Source organism: Diabrotica virgifera, chromosome 2, assembly GCF_917563875.1.
Source record: "Diabrotica virgifera virgifera chromosome 2, PGI_DIABVI_V3a".
NCBI lineage: Eukaryota > Metazoa > Arthropoda > Insecta > Coleoptera > Chrysomelidae > Diabrotica > Diabrotica virgifera.
The window spans coordinates 97354820-97377782 of record NC_065444.1 but is presented as its reverse complement, the minus strand read 5'-3'; the positions used below and the strand labels follow the sequence as shown (position 1 = coordinate 97377782).

Here is a 22963-nt window from a genome sequence, read left to right as displayed (position 1 = left end):
CATTGCTCTAACAGAAATGAGTATTGGATTGGCAACCACTTGACGAAAAAAACTAGGAAGATCAAAAACAACATGGCCAAAACAACACGCAAAAACTAAAGCTATAGCTATCTGATCGATATCACATCTTGTCTTCCACAATATAAGATAAACAGCTACTCCCTCATGCCCTTCACTCCTACAGAAAGCAGAGACCAGCCCAAGCTTTGCAAAATCGTAGTTCTCAAGTTGTAATTTAGATTTCCAATGCTCAGTTATACATACATCCTGCAATACATGCTATGAGGCACTGAATTTCCTTTTGAATTCTGTCAAAAGTTTCCCATCGATTTTGGTGATATATTCTAACCTCAAGTAGGTCTTCACATGAACTTTCTTGATCGCTCAATTTGGCATTACTATTGCATTCGCCGGTAGTGACATCCTTTTGCTGACAAAAATCTTAGAACTCTATGATCAGCTGAGCCCGATGTCTCTTTGCCAAGCCCTCCTAAAATTTGACTGGTCAATAGTTAAAAGATGTGGAAGCCTCTGGATATTTTAATTTATGGTTTTCACATTTCGCTTCTAAAAAATGTTGTTTCATCATTGATTTCATATCTTCTAATTTGGTGTCTGTGTTAATTTTTATATATTGTAAGGTTTATATAGGTAATATGTATGTAAGATAATGACTAAGAGACAGCGCTGAAAAATCTATTTGAATTTACTAAAGCTAGATTTTTTACAGTTGATTACTGTGAGTGTGTAGAGAAACATACTGCGGTCGGTCAAGCGAAACGTAGAACAGGGGTTACTGAGAGGGTATCAAAGTTGCTTTCCTACGAAGGTAATTATTTCTATTTACTAAGGCTGAAAATCAGTACACACATTCTAAATTAAATATAAATAAAAGTTATTATAGTCGGTCAGCTGTATGACGGGACAGAGCCGGTCGGTCGGCCCCAATAGTCGATTGAGGAAATGAAGCATTTTGGCTCGCAATTTTTTCGTCCAGCATGGATTTACTTGAAATTTCCACAGAAGGTAGGGAATAGTCCAAGGATAATTTTCTATATCATGCCGCTATCATACGCTAAAACCTTGGGGGTAGTTGCCACCCCATCTCGGGGGTGGGAATTTTTTATTACATTTTAACCATGCAATTCGATGGAAAAAGTGATTCCAAGAAAAAAATGTTTTTTACATTTTCTTTGTAAAACTAATATTTTTCGAGTTATTCGCGCTTGAAAATAACAGTTTTTCGACGATAAAATCGACTTTTTTACAGGGTTTTTTGAGAATACCTCGAAAAATATGCATTTAACCAAAAAAACTGTAAATATCGAAATTGTATCGTTTAGTAACACAAACCAAATTCTTTTCCTATAATATCTTTAAGATCAATACAAACTGCGATACGGCATTAAAGGTTAGCTTTTTTCGTCAAATGCACAATTTGAAATATTCAAAACCAAATAATGGGAAAAATTTGCATTTTTTGAGGAAAACTTACATAATCTTTTTTCAAGTATAAAATTAGACCTTTCAAAAAAAAAATAAAAAAAAGTTTCTAGCTTGAAAATTAAGCGACTTATAATCAAAAAAATGTCGGTACCTGCTTTTCTCTACGAAAAAATCAGTGAAAACAACCCCGTAACTACCTTCCTAATTTAAAATTGGTGTTCACCTTTCTGTAGTTCATTTTATAATTATACTATCAATAAGGAGTTTGACCTATTTAAAATGCCCAATTTTGGAAAAATTGGGGTTAAAAAAAAATTTTTTGCAATTTGGTATTTTTCACCTTTTACTTCAAAATATCTCCGAAAAGACTGAAAATATGAAAAAAGTTATAAACTACTAAATTGTAGCTTTTTTAATGACTAAAATTACCCTGTGCATAGATTTTCATTACAGTGAACAGTCAGATATAGCTGTTTAAAACCTCTATTTACCAGCAAACACCCCCTTATTCGAGCCCTTTAAACCCGCCCCAATTAAAAACTAAGGCATCTTACGGAATTTAATTTACACAGTCTTATAGCTCTTTAAAAATCCCACAAAATCATTTTTGAGGGGTCTTATTACTAAGAGGGTATCAAAGTTGCTTTCCTACGAAGGTAATTAAATCCAATTACTAAGGCTGAAAATCAGTACACAGTGAGATATAATATTTTTCCAAAATTAGGCATTTTAAATAGGTTAAACTCCTTGAGTGTATTGATAATATAAATATTAAAGGAACTACAGAAAGATGAAGACCAAATTTGAATTAGGAAGGTAGTTAAGGGGTTGTCTTCACTATTTTTTCGTAGAGAAAAGCAGGTACCGACATTTTTTTGATTATAAGTCGCTTAATTTTCATGCTAGAAACTTTTTATTATTTTTTTTTTTGAAAGGTCTAATTGTATACTTGAAAAAAGATTATTTAAGTTTTCCTCCAAAAATGCAAATTTTTCCCATTATTTGGCTTTGAATATTTCAAATTATGCATTTGACGAAAAAAGCTAACCTTTAAAATCCCGTATCGCGGTTTGTATTGGTCTTAAGATATTATTGGAAAAAAATTTGGTTTGTGTTACTAAAAGATACAATTTTGATATCTACAGTTTTTTTGAATAAATGCATATTTTTAGAGGTATTCTCAAAAAACCCTCTAAAAAAGTCGATTTTTTTGTCGAAAAACTGTTATTTTCAAGCGCGAATAACTCGAAAAATGTTAGTTTTACGAAGAAAATGTAAAAAACATTTTTTTCTTAAAATCAATTTTTTCATAGAATTACATGGTTAAAATGTAATAAAAAATTCCCACCCCCGAGATGGGGTGGCAACCACCCCCAAGGATTTAGCGTATGATAGCGGCATGATATAGAAAATGATCCTTGGACTATTCCGTACCTTCTGTGGAAATTTCAAGTAAATCCATGCTGGACGAAAAAATTGCGAAAAAAATGCTTCATTTCCTCAATCGACTATTGGGGCCGACCGACCAGCTCTGTCCCGTCATGCAGCTGAACGACTATAATAACTTATATTTATATTTAATTTAGAATGTGTGTACTGATTTTCAGCCTTGGTAAATGGAAATAATTACAAAAAGACTTAAGTTTTCACTCTAATGGCATATAAAACAACATAATGCTATTCTACATCCCACCAGAATGAAAACAATGGGAACCTTCTCTGGTTACACCTCCGAGGCTTCTACAATTTGCAAGCCATACGGATGCTGAGACTAAGGAAGATAAGGGAATTCTACAATTTACAATTCACGTCCCATCTGCTCAGCGCGGTAAAGTTCCAACGAGAATGGTTCCCTTCATGCTCCAATCAGAGTAAATGTAAATCAAAAATGAATAACCATTTTCAATTTCGTTGCAAAACGAAAATACAGCCGAACCATATTATAGTCCAATCACAGAATGCAGCAAGCACCTCCACTGGTTTCGAAACTTATTAGTCTCTCATCAGGAGGCACATATGCTGCTCTCTCTGATCCAACCAAAACAAACCCCCAGCGTGCAGTCCCGGATTGCAACGAACGAAATGGCATAGATGCGCTAGCGGCAACTGCTACTAAAAAGACTAAGTTTTCATTCTAATGGCATATAAAACAACATAATGCTATTCTACATCCCACCAGAATGAAAACAATGGGAACCTTCTCTGGTTACACCTCCGAGGCTTCTACAATTTGCAAGCCATACGGATGCTGAGACTAAGGAAGATGAGGGAATTCTACAATTTACAACTCACGTCCCATCTGCTCAGCGCGGTAAAGTTCCAACGAGAATGGTTCCCTTCATACTCCAATCGGAGTAAATATAAATCAAATATGAATAACCATTTTCAAATTGTAGAAGCCTCGGAGGTGTAACCAGAGAAGGTTCCCATTGTTTTCATTATGGTGTGATGTAGAATAGCATTATGTTGTTTTATATGCCATTAGAGTGAAAACTTAGTCTTTTTGCTAGCAGTTGCCGCTAGGGCATCTATGCCATTTCGTTCGTTGCAAATCGGGACTGCACGTTGGGGGTTTGTTTTGGTTGGATCAGAGAGAGCAGCATATGTGCCTCCTGATGAGAGACTAATAAGTTTCGAAACCGGTGGAGGTGCTTGCTGCACTCTCTGATTGGACTATAATATGGTTCGGCTGTATTTTCGTTTTGCAACGAAATTGAAAATGGTTATTCATTTTTGGAAATAATTACCTTCGTAGGAAAGCAACTTTGATACCCTCTCAGTAACCCCTGTTCTACGTTTCGCTTGACCGACCGCAGTATGTTTCTCTACACACTCGCAGTAATCAACTGTGAAAAGTTTAGCTTAAGTAAATTCAAATAGATTTTTCAGCGCTGCCTCTCCATCTATAAGAGCAGTAAACCTGCCGAGGCATTGGTTGACTAACTCCTATTTCATCTAAAATTCGTGAAGGAGTTAGTCAACCAATGGGTTTACTGCTCTTACGGCGTCGTAAATTATCGCCCGTGTGGCCTTTCGCTAAGGCTAAGGCCACACACGCGATAATTTACGGCGCCGTAAAATGAAGCGCGAAAATGGGTCCCACGGTGAGAGTAGTAGATGGCCAGACTGAGCTGTAAAATATCGCGCATAAACATCGAACGGGCCCAACTTTGGCGTCGCGCGTCGTGTCGCAAACGAAGTGACGAATTCATTTTATTAGCCGTCGCGTAGTGCACGAAACAAAAAATACACACAAAGATACCTAATATGCAGTATACTAAACGAGAACGACCAAAACCCTGTATTTTCATCTCGCGATACGCCGTAATTTACATCCCAGTCTGGTCATGCTTTTTACAACGCTTACTGCCGCGTAATTTTACAGCGCTTACTGCTCTTACGGCGACATAAATTATCGCCCGTGTGGCCTTAGCGAAAGGCTCATCTATAAAATAATTACGGTCCGTCTAATTTACTTACCGTTGCACGCCATTATTTACGTTAGAGATCTAAGTTGACATTGTTGTCCAATTACAAAAAATTCTTGAATTCATTTTAAATCAAATACATCACATAATTTTTGCGGAAGTGGATTATACAACAAAACAAATTAATATTCAACGTAAATAAATAAAAACTTTAGAAATAAAAAACAAGAATTAAGTTATAATCTTACGTTAAAGTACATAATAAAAACAGTAAATATAAAGAAACAAATACTTATAGTAAAGAATAAAAACAAATATGAAGTGTCATCACCACAACTGTCAAATAAATGTTACCAATTTATGCCAAAATATCACCTTCGTTCGATTACAGTTACAGTGTGTTCCGAACAAATGTGCTTCATAAAAACGCTTTATAATCCATTTATACAAATTAAATGAAAAATATTATTGTGTATTTCTTATAGTTAACATTAATAGAAATCTTTAAATATTATTTCTACGAGTACATAAAAAAATATGTCTAGTGGCTGTAATGCCAGTGTACTCGGCAAAATGATTCTAAAAAAGAACACACCTACCGCCTAAATATTTCGTGTTGGTATCATGTGACGTCACGGGCTTTGACGCGGATGATGTGCAACGGTAAGTAAATTAGACGGAGTATAAGTAATTTTGTAACAAGCTAGATTCTTTTTCAACTTACCTGGACACTGAAGAATGGACCTATGATATGAACTGTTGTTTCGTCTTCTTGTGGCGACGCCCCTTGTTCGGGTAGCTTGATAACGCTGCCGGTAACACGTTGCAGTTCCCTTACATTCTGACCACCTTTACCAATAATTCGCCCAACTTGAGAACTTGGTACCATAATTTCAACAGTTAATCGTACATCGTCGGATCCAGCGACGAAACCTTCTTCCCTCATCTTTTCAAAAATCAAATATTGAGCCTAAAAACAAAGGTAAGTAATAAATTATAGTGCTATCATTATTCATACATTTTTGTAGACCATTGCCAATTATACATATTTTCGAAAAAGCTTTGTTTGAAAGAGCAATCGAGAGAAAATCGTAATTTAGAGCAGACCTTGGAATAATCACATTGTTTTGGCATTACCATAAATATCCAACAGGTATTCAAAATATACAGGGTGTTTCTAAATAAGTGTGACAAACTTTAAGGGGCAATTCTACATGAAAAAGTAGTGACAGTTTTCTCAATAAATATATGTCCGCAAATGCTTCGTTTCCGAGATACGGGGTGTTGACATTTTTCTTAAAAAAACTGACGCTTTATTTATTGCGTATTTTTTGACATACAATTAAAAAATTTATATTCACCATTGGCGCGCATACGGTAATGGTTTAAAATTTTTTAACGAAAAAAAAAAGGTACGCCACTGATGTATTTCAAATTAAAAATCATTTTAGAATTCCTAGTTCAATTTGTGACAAAAATCTAATCTTCCCTTTTTTTCACACGAGGCGCCGCGCCGTTTTCATACAAAAAAAAACTTTACGCTTACAAAAAGTATTCGTCATAAGTTTCTATATTCTATACCCTATTCCACGAACATACGCCTGTTTTGTATTACTTCGACAACGAATATTTTACTGTGCAAAATAAGAAGAACGAAAGTAAATTGCAAATTACATTGTTGTTTATTGGAATAATTATTAGCGCCATTTACTTTCGTACTTCTTATGTTGCACAGGAAAATATTCGTTGTCGAAGTAATCCAAAACAGGCGTATGTTCGTGGAATGGCCCATATATCATGAATTTATGGAAGCTTATTTATATAATATACATATATGAATAAATCTATATTATGAATGTATAGAAACTTATTTCGATTTCTGTGTAAGCGTCAAATTATTTTATTTTTTGCATAAAACGGCAGTTTGTAAGAAAAATTTCAACACTCCAATCTCGGAAACCAAGCATTTGCGGACAAATATGTTTATAGAGCAAATTATCATTTTTACATATAGAATTTACTCCTTAAAGTCTTTCACACTTATTTAGAAACACCTTGTATATTACACAATCAGATTTGTGTAAACAATTGTTTGATATCTTCAAAACACAGTTTTAAAGAAAATAATATTTTTAATGTAAAAGAAGTTTAAAGGAGTAGACGCAAAATTTCGCGCCAATGTGTTTTAAATAAATTCATTTTTTTTTTCGAATCTTGAGAAAACTAATGAGTATTTTTTAAAAATTATGAAAGATTACATTATTACCGAGGGCCGAAAGTCCCTTAGAATAACCAAAAAGTTTCTTTTGAATGAGATATTTGAAATTAAAAATCACACTAAATTTCCTCTTTCTCTTCATTCCTGTAACTTAGTAAAATAAACATTATATAAGTTTTCAGGGACTTTCGGCCCTCCTTAATAATGCAATCTTTCATGCTGCGTTTAAATTCTTCAAAAATACTTATTAGTTTTCTCAGGATTCGAAAAAAATGAAGGCAACTAAAACATATTGGCGTGAAATTTTGCGTCTACGCCCTTAGGCAGTTTTTATTACTTTTGCAACATGGTTATTCAAACTCAAACCTCATTTGACTAAAAGTGGTATATTTTAACCATTTTCAAACGTTTTGAAGCATATATTACGTAGATAATCGAAAATGTACTAATATAATCTTATAATTGAAAATTTCAGTAAAACAATTGCTTTTTTGTGAAGAACTACATGAGAGAATAACTTTGCTTAAATTCTTCTAATACAGCTTGGATCGAATCTTAAACCTAACAAATGTACTTTAGAATATTTACAAGAACTAACAGCAAATTTACTACAAAAGAAATAAGCTATTGTAAAATTGATATGGAAGCGACACAAAAATGTTTCATTTTTACCCGCCAAAAATATATTAATGGTGACAATAGTAACAAAAATTATAAATCTGAAAATTTTCCTTCATATAAACCAACTAAACTTTATGAAATCAACTGAACGCAAGTTCACATGCTGACAACAGACAACTGGAAATAAAAATATGGGAGTAGTAACCATCAAACAAGAACGGCAAACAAAGAGCAACTACGTGTTCGGAAAAGAAAAATCCTAAGGAAGATCTTTGGGCCTGTGTTTCATGGAACAGCAGGATAATATAGGATAAGAACTAAGAGCTCGAAGAAATATATCCAGCCGCTAACATAATAACAGAAATAAGGTCCAGAAGAGTATAATGGACAGGACACCTCAAGAGATATTCTGATGAAAGAATAGTAAGGCTGGTAGGGGAACAAGTCCCAACTAGAAGAAGGCCACGTGAACGACCTCTACTCCGGCGGCGAAACAACAGCAGACCTTAAAGTTAGGGGCGTGGAGAAATGGACGGAGATTGCTCAAAACAGGTAAGAATGTAAGAATGGTAGGCATGTTACCATGTTTGTAAAGCTTAATGTTGGTTCAGTTTTTATACATTTTTTGCTTTGTTTTAAGCAGCTCAAGTATTAAATTTATAATTGTTGTCCATTTTATAAAAAATCTGCCAGCAAGAGAGCATGTTTAGTCAAACTTAATGCAAGTTAATCAAATATAGCTAGACAAATTTTAATTTATAGAGTATATACATTGCTAATTTTAGAATGCGACAAAAACAAAAATGAGGTAAGTGTGGTAGTAAAAGGGCAACAAGAGAACGGGATATTTTCCCATGTAAAATCCCATAAGAAATCGCTAAGGTCCATTCTGCTCATTTTTGTCTCGTTTTGTGGTGGAGGCGCGATCGCTCGCGTCGCAGCAGAGGGTAGCAGAACGTCCAACGTTACCCACAGCATCTCTCTGCTACCCTCTGCTGTGATCTCTCTGCTACCCTCTGCTGCGACGTAAGAGATCGCGCCTCCACCACAAAACGAGACAAAAATGAGCAGAATGGACCTTAGCGATTTCTTATGGGATTTTACATGGGAAAATACCCCCGTTCTCTTATTGCCCTTCTACTTTTGGTGCAGAATTTTCTTTCAATCTTAATTTTGAAAATATTTGTTTATCTTCTGGTGCATATTACAATGTGCTTAGCCGTAATTCTGATCTTTATTTAAGTGAATTATCTCAAAAATATTCATTAAAAAAATAGCTCCAACCAAACTTTACATTGACAATGCCAGGAAAATATGTCACGCCATTCAGCATGGCATCGACGGTAACGATGGCTTGAGTTTAATTAGAAACAAAAAGGAAACTTACTTTCCACTGTGCTTCTGGTGATCCGACAATGGTCACCCTCCTCTCGTTCTGTGTTTCTTGTGGTTTGGTTTCATCAATAGGTGCTATTTTGACGGACGCTCCGGAAAACCGAATGATATTTCTAATGTGTGATCCCTTAGTACCAATGATAGCGCCTACAGCGTTGTTAGGGATATACAAGTAGGTTGTTTCTTGGGTATCGCCACCAGATTGGGACCCTGCGGGGTACATACCGGGGTAAGGAGCTTGACCTGAATAAAGTCCTCTTGAACCATAACCAATTCCTTAAACAACCAAAAGGACGGTTATAGATACTTTAAATAATAAACCTCTGACGCGTTTAGAATTTAAAGTAGTTCAGTTGAATTTACATTTTCTATATTTTTTTTAACAAAAATATTCCCACAGCATATAAATATCCAGAACAGTAAACATTAACACTCAACATTAAAATTGTACCATATAGCTTCTTGATATTAAAATATAAGGATCCATAAAAATGCGAGGTTTTTTTTACTCAAACAGCTCGTTTTACCAAGATTTGGTTACAATAGTTTTATTGTAACCAAATGTTACAATTATACAAAGATTGGAAGCAATCATGGGTAACCTAGAGTACTTCGTTCTTCCTATGCCACGGCCTTATGATATTGACTACGTCTGTCCATAAGGTTTTAATTTAAATACATTTTAATGTTTTCAAATTTCTTTATTGTTCTGCTTTTCCATGTCTAGTTTTTGTAGTAATATAGCAACAATTCTGCGCTACTTTAATATAGTTCGTCCGCTATAACTTTTCCCATGCGTCACGATTCATTTTCAAACAAATTAAGTCAAAACATAAAGTGAAACGTACGCCAATGTGTGTAGTATATAGTAGGTATACAGTATAAAAAATGTATATACACATCGACGTTCGTTTCACTTTATGTTTTGACTTAATTTGTTTGAAAATGAATCGTGACGCATGGGAAAAGTTATAGCGGATGAACAATATAAATAATTCTTTAATAACTGATAGCAAAGAAGTTTAAATTAATATTTTTTGTAAATCGCAAAACATTAAAAGTTCATTTTTCTTGTTGGAGGTAAACGTAAAAGACATTTTTAATTTATATATAGCTCCTATAAAATTGTTTAATAAACTTAAAAAGTTGTAAAGATATATGTAAATTCAACTGTTTTTAGTTAAAGTAAATTAGAAAATGATTCAAAAGTCTTATCTATCTTTATGTTAAAGGATGTAGAGTTACAAAATTGAATAATTTGAATTATATAATACTTATAATAATGAAATTTAAACCGTATTTACGATTTTAAAATAGGAGAAAATATAGGCTATCACTCTAAAATTCTTTAGGTGACTGAATAAAATCATTAATTTAGTAGAAGAAGGCATAATTTGTAAAAATTGATTGTACTGCCGTTAATTGGCTGCTATAATGATATCACAATAAGTTTTCTCTGTCTTCTGGCATTTGTTTTTGTATGTTAATATAAAAAAAACTTTCAATTACTTACTGAATAGGTAATTCAAGTTTTCAAAAACCATACATATTATTAGCTTATTCGTTATGGATTTATACCCTCGCAAGATAGTAATTTTTTCAATTTCCAATGACCAGTAGATTACGCAAAACATATCAAAGCTGGAATATAAACTAGCACCACAATCCGGTAGCCGATATATGAAACCGAATAATCTCAAGAAACCTAATAGTAGGGGAGCAAAGTATGCTAGTGTGCAGTCACTCGAGCGTTATGGGGACCTATTGGGTTGTGAAGAGTAGGTCCTAAAACCAAAAAAAGTTAAGTAAAGTTTTCCATTTTAGTGGGCGTTTGCCATTTTTTAATTTAATTTTCCATTTTCAACAATCGTTTTTTCCGATTATAACGCCATCTATCCATAATTCGAAAAAATATTTCGAGTAAAAGTTACTTATTTTTACGTAAGGAATCCAAATCTGCAATAAAAAATGGGGCTCCTATTTAAGATTTTAAAGTAACCCCCCACCCCACCTCCGTTGGGCGTCGTGATTGGTGCCATTCGATAGACTTTTTAAAAATATTGAGGAAGTGCATTTTACAGTTTTTCGATTTGATGTTCATTTCGCGAAATATCGCGGGATTAACGCCTCCCTTAACGAACTCCCCTGTGTTAAGAGCCAATGGTAGAGGTACATCTGCAGGGTACCAGGTTTCTCCCCATATGATAATCTGACGCGCTCGAGTAACTGCAAAAATCCCCGCTTGGGCTCCCCTACCACAAAGGCGGAATCAGACGGTTCACTATTATTTTATTCGAATGAATATTCTCCCTTAAGGAATGTTAATTTTTCTTTCATTTTGCGTTCACCCGGAACAAATAATATGACTATTCATCCGTTATTTCCCTCAAATATGTCGTCTAATGATGTATTGCATTTTGGGATTCGTATAATTTGTGATCATCTGGTCACAGAATTAACAAAAATAGAAGGAAAGAAATCGTCGACGCGGATAGGTGCGACGATGGATTTTAAGAAGAAAGCTCCTGGGAGCCTCAAACACATCACAAATGCCATGCAAGTTTCACGTCCTTTCGCTACAAGAGATGCTACGGAATGACAGCACGAGTGAACGTTCATTAAGATGTTTAGACGTTTCACTTTTCGTTCATTCCGAGAAAGAGTGTATGGTGCCGAATGAAAAAATCCAACACTGTTTGATCGGTTCGCTAGTGAATTCATTCGACATTTTTATTTAATTTTATATTTGGACGTTTCATCTCGAGTACGAAACACAAATTAACAAAAAGTGAACGTCTGATACTGCCTTAACTTAAGACAAAAATTTATGTGGCACTGTACTTACCAAGAATGACAAAAGATAGAGTCAAGGAACAGAAAATTTTAAATAAAGGTTCCTATTGAATAAACTTAAAAACAACCTGCTAGTTTTCACAATCATAAACTTGCCAGGAAGATAAGTTCCACAATTAAAATCACGTTCCACAATTAAAACTTCCTCTGTTCCAGTGTTCCCCTACATCACAGTTTGTCCGACTAGACACCGTTAAGCTATTAACAAATGTTCAGCTTGCTATTAATAAACGTTTTTTGGTACGCGGAATCCACGCCTATGTGTAAAATTTAAGAGTGATAGAGTCAAAAATTGTTAATTGACTTTATAACTACAAATCTTTTATTGTTTTACAGTGATGAGCGCGCTTATAACCGGTAAAATAACGCACAAGATGGAAAACATAATACATTGTGAAGTAAAAAGAGATGAAACTAGTAGAGGTGGAAACTATCGATATAAACGGATAAATTAACATTACATTACACTGTTTCCCACCTTTAGATGTATCGGAGGAGTATGACAACTGTCACTATGACAGGAGAATTTTATAACATACATCTTGAGATGTTAATTTATACGTTTATGTCGATAATTTCCACCTCTACTAGTTTCATATTTTTTTATCTCACAACTTAATATGTTTTCCATTTTTTGCATTATCTTGTCGGTTATTAGTGCGCTCATCACTGTAGGATATAGGTGCAATTAATAGTATTGTGTTCTAAAGTGCAGCAATAAATATGTCATCCTCTTCAACTTTCTCTTATAGGTACATTCCATGTCAAATCACTCAGGCAAAAAATTTTGGATCTCCGATTTGTCTGAAAATTGGTATAACGCTTCTGCGGGACGTAAAAATAAGATATTTAAGGCCAAAAAATCTTCTTCTTCTTCTTTTCTCAAAATGTTATTTTATGCGATTTTACAGTAATTTGGTGTTTATTTAAACAAATTTGCATTATCTGTCGTAAAGTATCAATGAAAAACATAATATTTTAATAGAAAGGACTCAAAAATGTCATTATATGGCATTATAACAAGTTATTTTGAATCAAAACAAGTTTTTGATCAAATTTTATAGTGTAAAAAACGCTAAAATACCGTTTTTTACATTTTTCTCCATTCCCAAAATACATCATCATCGATTTGGCTTAAAATTCGCCCACAGATAGCCAAAAGATAGGACTTTAAGTGGTTAGAAGGATTTGAATTATATTACAATACCAAAAAAGTTACATGCAGTAATATCAGACTCAAAAGTATATATTAGTCCAGTCGGGATAGCATTTGACCTTGAATGCCGAGCTGCCCAAAATTTTATTTTTCTGATCTTTAGGGGAGTCAATAGTAGCCTAAATTTAAAATCACGAATGAATTCCTCCGTTACGTTAGCCGCCATCTTGATTTTAAAGGAGAACCTGTTTTGCTCAATATCTCCGGCATTTTTAACTTTTCGACAAAAATGGTAGGAACTGAAATTGTTCCAAATAAATCTTATTTACAATTATTACAATTTCTTTTTAACAATTTTTGTCGTGAGGTCGATATTTTCGAGTTAATTGTACTTATAGTAGACGCCTATATTTTTGACTATAATATTGCATGTAAATTTTTTGGTATTGTAATATAATTCAAATCCTTCTCACCACTTAAAGTCCTATGTTTTGTCTATATGTGGGGAAATTTTCAGCCAAATCGATTATGATGTATTTTGGGAATGGAGAAAAATGTAAAAAACGGTATTTGAACGTTTTCTACACTATAAAATTTGATGAAAAGCTTGTTTTGTATCAAAGTAACTTGTTATAATACCATATAATGACATTTTTGAGTCCCTTCTATTAAAATATTATGTTTTCCATTGATACTTTACAATATAAAATGCAAATTTGTATAAATTAACACCAAATCACTGTAAAATCGCATAAAATAACATTTTGAGAAAAAAAGAAGAAGAAGATTTTTTGACCTTAAATATCTTATTTTTACGTCCCGCAGAAGCTATATACCAATTTTCAGACAAATCGGAGGTCCAAAATTTTTTTTGCTCCAAAATTGAGCGATTTGAAATGGAATGACCCTATAACAATGACAAGCACACTTTTCTATTTAATATCCATTTCGACTGGCATAATTCTTAGGCGAAGCAATAAAGCACTAAAATCGGCCTTACATCCGACAAGACGGATCTTAATAATTCTTTTTGCATTCGATTCGTGAATGGGCCAGGAAACTTTCTGACCCCTAGCCATGAGATAATATTGAAAAACTCCATACAAAAAATGCATTCTGAAAAGTGCATCTCATACAGACAATAAAAAAATTCAGAACTCGTCAATTAACGGCAGAAATAAATTCAATTTTGTTACTCGGGGTTTTTGGGGTCGCTTAAAACGAATATGATATCATAGTGATCTCCTGAGTACCTGGTGCCCAGGGTGCCTACTGTTTACCTCGTCTTGTGGAGTTTTCGGCGAATTCATTAAAACAGTCAAAAATCATTACTTGGGGGTTTTTGGGGTCGCTGACGACGAATATGAAATTTGAAGTGATCTCCGGAGTACCTGGTGCCCAGGGTATCTACTGTTTACCTCGTCTTGTGTAGTTTTCTCGTCAAATTCATTAAAAAATTAGTCAAAAATCATTAGTCACGACATAAACAGTAGGTACCCTGGACGCCAGGTACTCCGGAGACCACTTCCGATGTCATATTCGTCGTCAGCGACCCCAAAAACTCCCGAGTAATGATTTTTGACTAATTTTTTAATGAATTTACCGAAAACTCCAGAAGACTAGGTAAACAGTAGGTACCCTGGGCACCAGGTACTCCAGAGATTACTTACGACGTCATATTCGTTTTCAGCGATCCCAAAAACCCCCGAGTAACAAAATGAACTCATTTCCGTCGATAATTATTGACGAGTTCTGAATTTTTTATTGTCTGTTTGAGATGCACTTTAAGAATGTATTTTTTGTATGCAGTTTTTCGATATTATCTCATGGCTAGGGATCACAAAGATCCGTCTTGTGGTTGTTTTTTTCAGTGGTTCAGTGCTTTATTGCTTCGACTATCTGTGGAAATCGTTGTTTTAGGAAACTAACTTCGCAAGACCCGGCAACCGAACAGTTGGTGGCCGATTCATTTTCCACTCATTTTCTAGAATACAGTCATAGAGAACCATAGCTTAATCATTCGTTTGCTTATGCCGTTGGAATGTATATGAAAATGTATATTAAATGTAATTATACCTTAAATAAATGAAATTCTGCTGATAATACACCTTTCCAAAAAATGCGGACACTTGCATTTTGTATGATTTTTTAAATTCTGTAGGTGTCAAGTGGTTTAAATGGGGCATTCTCCAGTTCTCCTCCATACACGTGCGCATCCGCCTGGAGATCATAAGCAAAAAACGGGACTCGTCAGAAAACATTACATCACTCCATTGCTGAATAGTCCAGTATCTGTGATCTTTCGTAAATCTGATCCTGTTAACTCGATGAGTTGCTCTTAATTTAGGGCATGCTACTAGTTTATGAGAAAGTAAACCACTTTCATGCAGGACTCTTTCAACAACTAGCGAGAACATTTGACGTTAGAGCGGTTCGATAATGCGGAAATCTTAAAAAAACGTTCATCACGCTGATCTCTGCAACTTTTTCTGCCTGATCCTGGTGTTCTAGCGTATTCTCCAATCTGACGATACTTTGTAAGAGCATCCTGCAAATGTAATAAAAATGCAAAAAATTGAACGTTTTTTATTATTATTGTTTACTTTCTCCCCATTAAAGCCAGTATACACTGACAAAATTACAAAATAGTACAAAATGCAAGTGTCCGGATTTTTTTGACTAGGAGTGTATATTCTCTTATATAGAATTTGATTAAAATAGCCTCAAATAATTTCATATAGAGTTTGTTACTAAATTGAAAGCCAATACATCCTTTAAATAAGATTTTAATGAGAATAATGATAAAAAAATGTAATGAAAAATTGTTGTACCTAGGTTGTTTTTACCTGCTGTGGCCATCATCGCCATCGGATGCAACCCCGGGAACATCATGGTCTGGGGTGCCATGGCCTGCAGATCGTTTTCGTAGCTTTGTCTTAATTTAGAACTAATCTGGGATTCAGCGCGACTCATATTTTCGATGGATCCTTTGACAGTAATTATACGTTCTAGGTTGAAAGAATTGATATCATTTATACTAGATACGGTAATCTTGGTATCGGTCTCCTGCATTATCCTCTTGATGGTATTACCTCCTTTTCCTATTATCCTTCCGATCAGATTATTATGAGCTAAGATCTTTAAAGAAATTTCCCTACAAAAGACAGAAAGGATTAATCATCTTGATGTTGTTTAAGTGAAATATTTAAATTTTATATGTAGATAAAGTTTTAAAATAAAATTTTCTGAAAATGTTTACTTTTTTGTAATTTTGTATCAGTGTCTAATGTATGATCCTAAATAAATACTATTTATCAACCATCTGATGGGGTAACACACGTTTCAGCGTAAAAACAGGTAAAAACAAATCAGAACAAAAGAAAAGACTAACCAATCTTTTATTTGGGAGAAATATTGAGGCTAGAATCAGATGTATTATAAAATAATGTAACCGGAAACACGGTGAAAAATTCACTTAAAGCCGCGTCCTCACTGGTAAATTTTTCGTGCGTATTGAACTAATGGTTCGTCGCAAATTTTTACCAGTGAGAACGCGGTGCTCGACCAGCGAAAATGTAAAACAAACCGACAACCGATGGAGCGTGTGCGTTGTGTGCGTCGAAAATTCTTGCGTCCGATTTATGTGACGAACACATCCACATTTGCGATGAACAGCTGGTTCTACGCAAATGTTTACCAGTGAGGACGCCGCATAAGAGTTGGTGACTACCCTGAAGAACAAGTAGGTGCACTATTTAGACAACTTCGAAAAAAGTTTATTATATTTGTACTATAACTACTTTATTTGTACAAATAAAGTGCAGTCACAATCAAGCGATATTTATGCCAAGAATTTCAATAAAAAATATTTTTTGCACGATTGATCATTTTTGACTGTTTACCGTGACAGATTTTACGTCATTAGGTGACATTTACTAGCAACTCGACGGTAAGTAATCCAACTCGACGGTAAGTACTTCAACTCAACGGTAAGTAATTCACTTACGGTCGAGTTAAAAAATCTCTTAATTTTAATTTATTTTTGCAGAATTTCTAAATATGGAATTTTAACGTCTGGTTTATTAACGACTGTAAAAGTACGCTGGATGTTCGTTTTTGTATTGGGTACTTTTACAATCATTAAACCATCGGTTTGTTGGATGTCCTTTATAGTAATATTATATAATTCTTCTCTTCTACAGGCACCAGATATTCCCAATATCATTGCGACCTACAAATTATGAAAAAATCTTCATTAGAGTATTTCTTTTACCTAAACTAGCTTATATTACCTTGTGAACTAGAAATTCTTCATCCGGTGCTTCCATCAGAAATTTTTCAAATTGCTCCCGTGTAAAAATGCTCGCTTTCTTAGGCCTATAGCCAACATTTTTTCTCTTCAAATACGCGATCAAAGTTGAAAACTTGGAAATATCAATGCCATCATAAAGAAAAACGGTGGATTTAATCATTGAATATTCTGCCCAGAGGCTTCCAGGAGCTTTCAACTGCATATGTCTTTGAACGAAATATGCCAATAGAGTATTTTCTTCGATTCTTAAATTCTTGCCTTCGCACCATTTTTTAAAACTTTGGTAGGTATTTTGATAACGGATTTTGGATTTTTCGGGAATAATTGCGGAACACCCTTCTTCCCAAGCCCGTTCAATTTCTTCAAATTCACTTTCGCTCATATTTTAATTTATAATAATCAAAATTGTACTTAAAATTATTGACAACTAAATAAAAACTCAATTCTCCATTGTTGTTATGCACCCTAGTTACTACCTAACAACCAAAGTATCTATCTTGATAAAATGAATGAAACTAGTCAATATGACGAAAATGTTTAATTTTATAATTTATAATGGTATCAATCGTGCAAAAAACGTTATAAGCATGTCGAACGTTAAGGGTAACCGATCTGAGACAATAATTGGAGTCGTCGCTTCGCTCCTCCTTCAAACAATTGTCTTCGATCGGTATAAAACCCTTACCGTTCTCCATACTTAATATACTATTGTTGTACTTTTATAAATAAAAAACGGTGATATTTGCGTCCTTAACGCAATCTTTTCTGAATATTTATGCATCCTTGTCGGGTTCCATTCTGCTTGAAGAATTATTAACTTTTACCAATGGCTCTCCAATCGCACTCCATGGTCGATAACGTTATTATCACGCCATACGGCTCTCACTCTCCCTAGCAACATCCACATCCAAGATACCTACGATATCAAGGGATTAAGCTCGGTGGAGAATCTCTTCGTATTATGAGCCCTAAATAACCTGGACCCAGTTATGCAACAAGGAACCAACTAACATTTTTTCGAAAATGGAGTTATTGGTTCCTATAGACTGTAAATAATATTATTCAAGTTCTGCAATAACGATCCAAACGTTCTGGCGCGTCAGCACCATCTAGTGGACGATAGAACCATATTGCAGATTAATAAATTCGGTTATACAGGTTTTCAATTTCGAACCAAGTAACTTTGGTTCCTTGTTGCAGGTATCAATCTGTAACATGCAACAGTTGGTTCCATGTTGTAGATTTATTTCAGTCAAATTTCAGTAGGTTCCAGATTATCATTGGGAATCAATAATTTGTGAAAATGTTACCTAACCAAAATAAATTTGGTTAGGTTAAACCAAAAACTCTCTGATTGAACTAGAATATGGTGCGGCTGTATTTTCGTTTTTCAACGAAATTGAAAATGGTTATTCATTTTTGATTTACATGTTTACTCTCATTGGAGTACGAAGGGAACCATTCTCGTTGGAACTTAACAGCGCTGAGCAGATGGGACGTGAATTATAAATTGTAAAATTCCCTCATCTTCCTTAGTCTCAGCATCCGTATGGCTTGCAAATTGTAGAAGCCTCTGAGGTGTAACCAGAGAAGGTTCCCATTGTTTTCCGTCTGGTGGGATGTAGAGTAACATTATGTTATTCTATATGCCATTAGAGTGAAAATTTAGTCTTTAAAAAAAAATCTACTTTTAACTTATGGCTCGAAGGAGAGGCAGGCCGCGGAGCTCAAGAAGTGGGGTCTTGTCTAAGAAAATATATTATTATATCAGTAATGTTAGCGATAAAGTTGAGCACATTATTCTGTGGAGCGACTTTTGCGGAGGTCAAAACAGGAATATTAAAATCGTACTTCTATTAAAATGTCTTCTAGAGGAATCACAGCATTTAAAGACTATTAGGCTGAGATTTTTAGTTTCAGGTCACACGTTTCTTCCAAATGATGGTGATTTTGGAGATGTTGAATGTGCTCTTAAAAAGCAACAAAATATTATAATATTTTCACCTGGCGAATATTGCAAGATAATGAAAAGTTGTGGGCAAAAACGACCAATTAATGTAAATACAGGAAGATTTTTTGAGAAACGCAAAATTAGGAAAAAGAATCACCAACAGAAAAAAAGTAAAACCAACCAAACAATAAGTTGGTTAAAAAACAAAGAAATTAAATTATGTAAGGAAAAGCCTTATAGCATAATTTTTAATAAAACGACGTATCAAGGCCAGGACGATTATACAGAAGTAAGCATAAAAAAGGAAACAGGAAGAGAACCTTCAACTGGGCCACAGTTTGCTATATATTTAGAACCATTGCAATTGTGGCCTAAAGGAAAGCCAGTTTCAGACGCAAAACTTAAAGATATACAAAGTTATCTGCATTTAATCCCCTTAAGTTACCACCATTTTTATAAAAATCTTATAGCAGATAGTACTATAGTCGAGGATATAGACGGATTTGGCGGAAATCCAGATTTCGAACCAGATGCAGACTTAATGTTATATTTAGCAACAAAGAACCACGTGATTTTTGTCTACTTTAGGAGTTAATTGTTTAGTTGTTAATTTGATTATAGCATTAATACCCATAAGTTTTAATAAACGTGTTTACTTTTGTGTCGTTTCTTATTATTTTTGTATCCAAATAATTTCATCAAACATATAAAACGTTTTTCTTGATTTTCTCAAAACTATGTTAATGTCAGTTGGTTCCTTGTTGCATAACTGGGTCCACCTGGTAAACTGGATTATCTCCCAAAAAAATTGTAAGCATCCTGGCATCGCGAGCAGTGCCAGTTTTTAAAGGGCCTTATAAAGATTTTCACTGCGACCCCGTTGTTTGATGTTGATGGGTATCATTTGGGTACTGTCCATCATACATTATCCCCTTTTTCTATTTATTGCCACAGCATTTCGACAACATTGCTCTGGTTTACTATATTTTGATGTTATATTTTGTGGTCGTAATTTTCTCAATGTTCCACGGGAGGAGCTCCAAAAATGGCAAGAATATTTTAAAAATTTTACAATTAAATTTAATTAATTAAATTATAAGATGAAGTTTTCGATCCTAATAGTATTATTAATAATATTTAGAAAATATTAAAATATTACTAAAAGATTTTTAAATTGAAAACTTATTGGTCCATTTCCTTGGTAACACCTCCAAGGCTTCTAAAATTTGCAAGCCAAATGGATGCTGAAGCGAAGAAGACAAGAGGGAATTCAAAAAACTTACAATTCACGACCCCCGTCTGTTCAGCTGGTAAATTCCAACAGAAAATGGACCTATTTACTCGAAGGAGTAAAGACCAATATAAAAATAAAATAAAAATTTTATTTTTAATTCGGTTGCAATGCGAAGGCAAAACAATCTTACTTTTCAATTAGAATACAGTCCAGTCCTCTGAATCGCGATTTTCGGCTCTTATTGGAGCCTCATCTGAAAGAACGTAGGCTTGTTCTCCATACCCCAATTGATCAGCACTGAGAGGTTTTCCCACCCACTGCAACTGAAGTGAAAATATTAGGTGACTAGCGTCATCTGGCAATTAAAAGATGAAGTTTTCGATCCTAATAGCATTATTAATAATATTTAGAAAATATTAAAATATTACTAAAAGATTTTTAAATTGAAAACTTATCTTTTAGTAATATTTTAATATTTTCTAAATATTATTAATAATGCTATTAGGATCGAAAACTTCATCTTTTAATTGCCAGATGACGCTAGTCACCTAATATTTTCACTTCAGTTGCAATGGGTGGGAAAACGAAAACCTCTCAGTGCTGATCAATTGGGGTATGGAGAACAAGCCTACGTTCTTTCCGATGAGGCTCCAATAAGAGCCGAAAATCGCGATTCAGAGGACTGGACTGCGCTCCGCATTCTAATTGAAAACTGAAAAGTAAGATTGTTTTGCCTTCGCATTGCAACCGAATTAAAAATAAAATTTTTATTTTATTTTTATTTAAATTAAATTAACAAATAATTTAAGAACGTAAAAGCTACAGGCTCCGACAATATACGAGCCGAAATCCTTAAGTATGGAGCACAAACTTTACACAAACTAATAACAAACACGAAACAAAGAGAAAATACCAACAAAATGGCACGAAAGTGTAATAATTTCTATCCATAAAAAGAGAGACAATAAAATGCTCTAATGCTCCAACATCTTTGTTTTAAATGGACGAAAATTAGTAGAACTGACATTGCATACGCGGATGACATTGACATCCGGGGGAAACACCGTCACCAATGTAAAGAAAACTTTCAACAAATTAGAGATAGAGGCAAAAACGGTCTAAAGGTCAATGAAGAGAAAATCAAACATATTGTGCATTAACAGACAAAAAAGACGACATGTAATAGGACAAAATGTAACAATAGATCCATACTTCGAAGAAAGAGAGTTTTAAATATCTCGGAGCGACAATGACCTTCTTCTTCAAGTACCATCTCCGCGAATGAGGTCGGCAATCATCATAGCTATTCAGACTTTGGAGACACCTGCTCTGAAAAGTTCATTTGATGTACATCCGTACCATTCTCTCATGTTGCGCAGCCACAATATTCTGCGTCTCCCTATGCTTAATAAATTAATCTTAATTTCTTCTTCTTCTTCTTCTTGTAATAGGACTATGTCCTGTTTCTTCTGTTACAGTCTTTGCTGCGATCCGGAGCTCCAACTCTCGTACCCTCGTTTTTTGGGTCTTCCTATGGGTCGCTTGGTGTTGGGCTTCTGTGTTTTTGCCCAATGCGCCATACGTTCAGGGTCCATCCGATCTACGTGGTCTCTCCACATGCATCGTCGCGCTCTTGTCCATCTCACTACGTCTTGAACGCCTAGCTCTCTCAATGTGTCTTCGTTTCGTATTCTATCTCTGAGTGTGAGAATCTTAATCTATTAAGAAATATTGAAACCATACATAAATTACATATGTATTATATATTTAACTTACCCTTTATTCGTGTTGTTAGCCTCCTGTTGCATAACTTCTAGGATTCTTTTACATGCATTCGTACAATTCTCTGGATTACCGTAAATAGTAATAGCTTTTTCTAAGGAACCTACATTGTCTTTTCTATGAACATCAACTCTTGCCCTAGTCTGTTGTGTTATCTGTCTTATTGTTGAACCTTGTCTACCAATAATAGCTCCTACCTATAAAAAAACGTTCTCAATTTTAATTTCGGAACGGTTAACAGTAAGCAACTAGAAATTTTATATAGTTTTATTTTGGAATATTATCGAATACATTATACAAAAAAAATTGGATTCAGAGTCGGAATGGGAACAAGAGAGGCTTTGTTTTCTCTACAGGTACTGTTGCACAAGTGTTACGACCAACAAAAGGAGATTTTCCTATGATTTGTCAATTTCCAAAAGACATTTGATCGCGTAGATCATAACGAAATGTTAAGATCTTTACAGAACATTAACTTACTATTATAATTAGGAAATAACCCTGAAAATGATTTTATTGATGTTTTGACTGTCACTTCGGAGATCGTTATCTAAATACAAAATATTA

The 22963-nt window shown here is 34.4% G+C and overlaps 1 protein-coding gene across 6 annotated transcripts in view; it reads right to left on the bottom strand.

Moving 5' to 3' along the window:
• The window catches only part of LOC114332504 (insulin-like growth factor 2 mRNA-binding protein 2), a 509159-nt gene that overhangs the window by 17798 nt on the left and 468398 nt on the right, over positions 1-22963 (bottom strand). For 3 of the 6 annotated variants that reach the window (XM_050642734.1, XM_028282304.2, XM_028282307.2), the window contains 4 exons: positions 22391-22593; positions 15949-16271; positions 9101-9384; positions 5599-5844 (listed from right to left, as the gene is read on the bottom strand). In XM_050642734.1, the coding sequence (XP_050498691.1) occupies positions 5599-5844; positions 9101-9384; positions 15949-16271; positions 22391-22593 (1056 nt within the window). The remainder of the gene's footprint in view (positions 1-5598; positions 5845-9100; positions 9385-15948; positions 16272-22390; positions 22594-22963) is intronic. The other 3 variants (XM_050642736.1, XM_050642735.1, XM_050642737.1) reach the window with 3 other exon arrangements.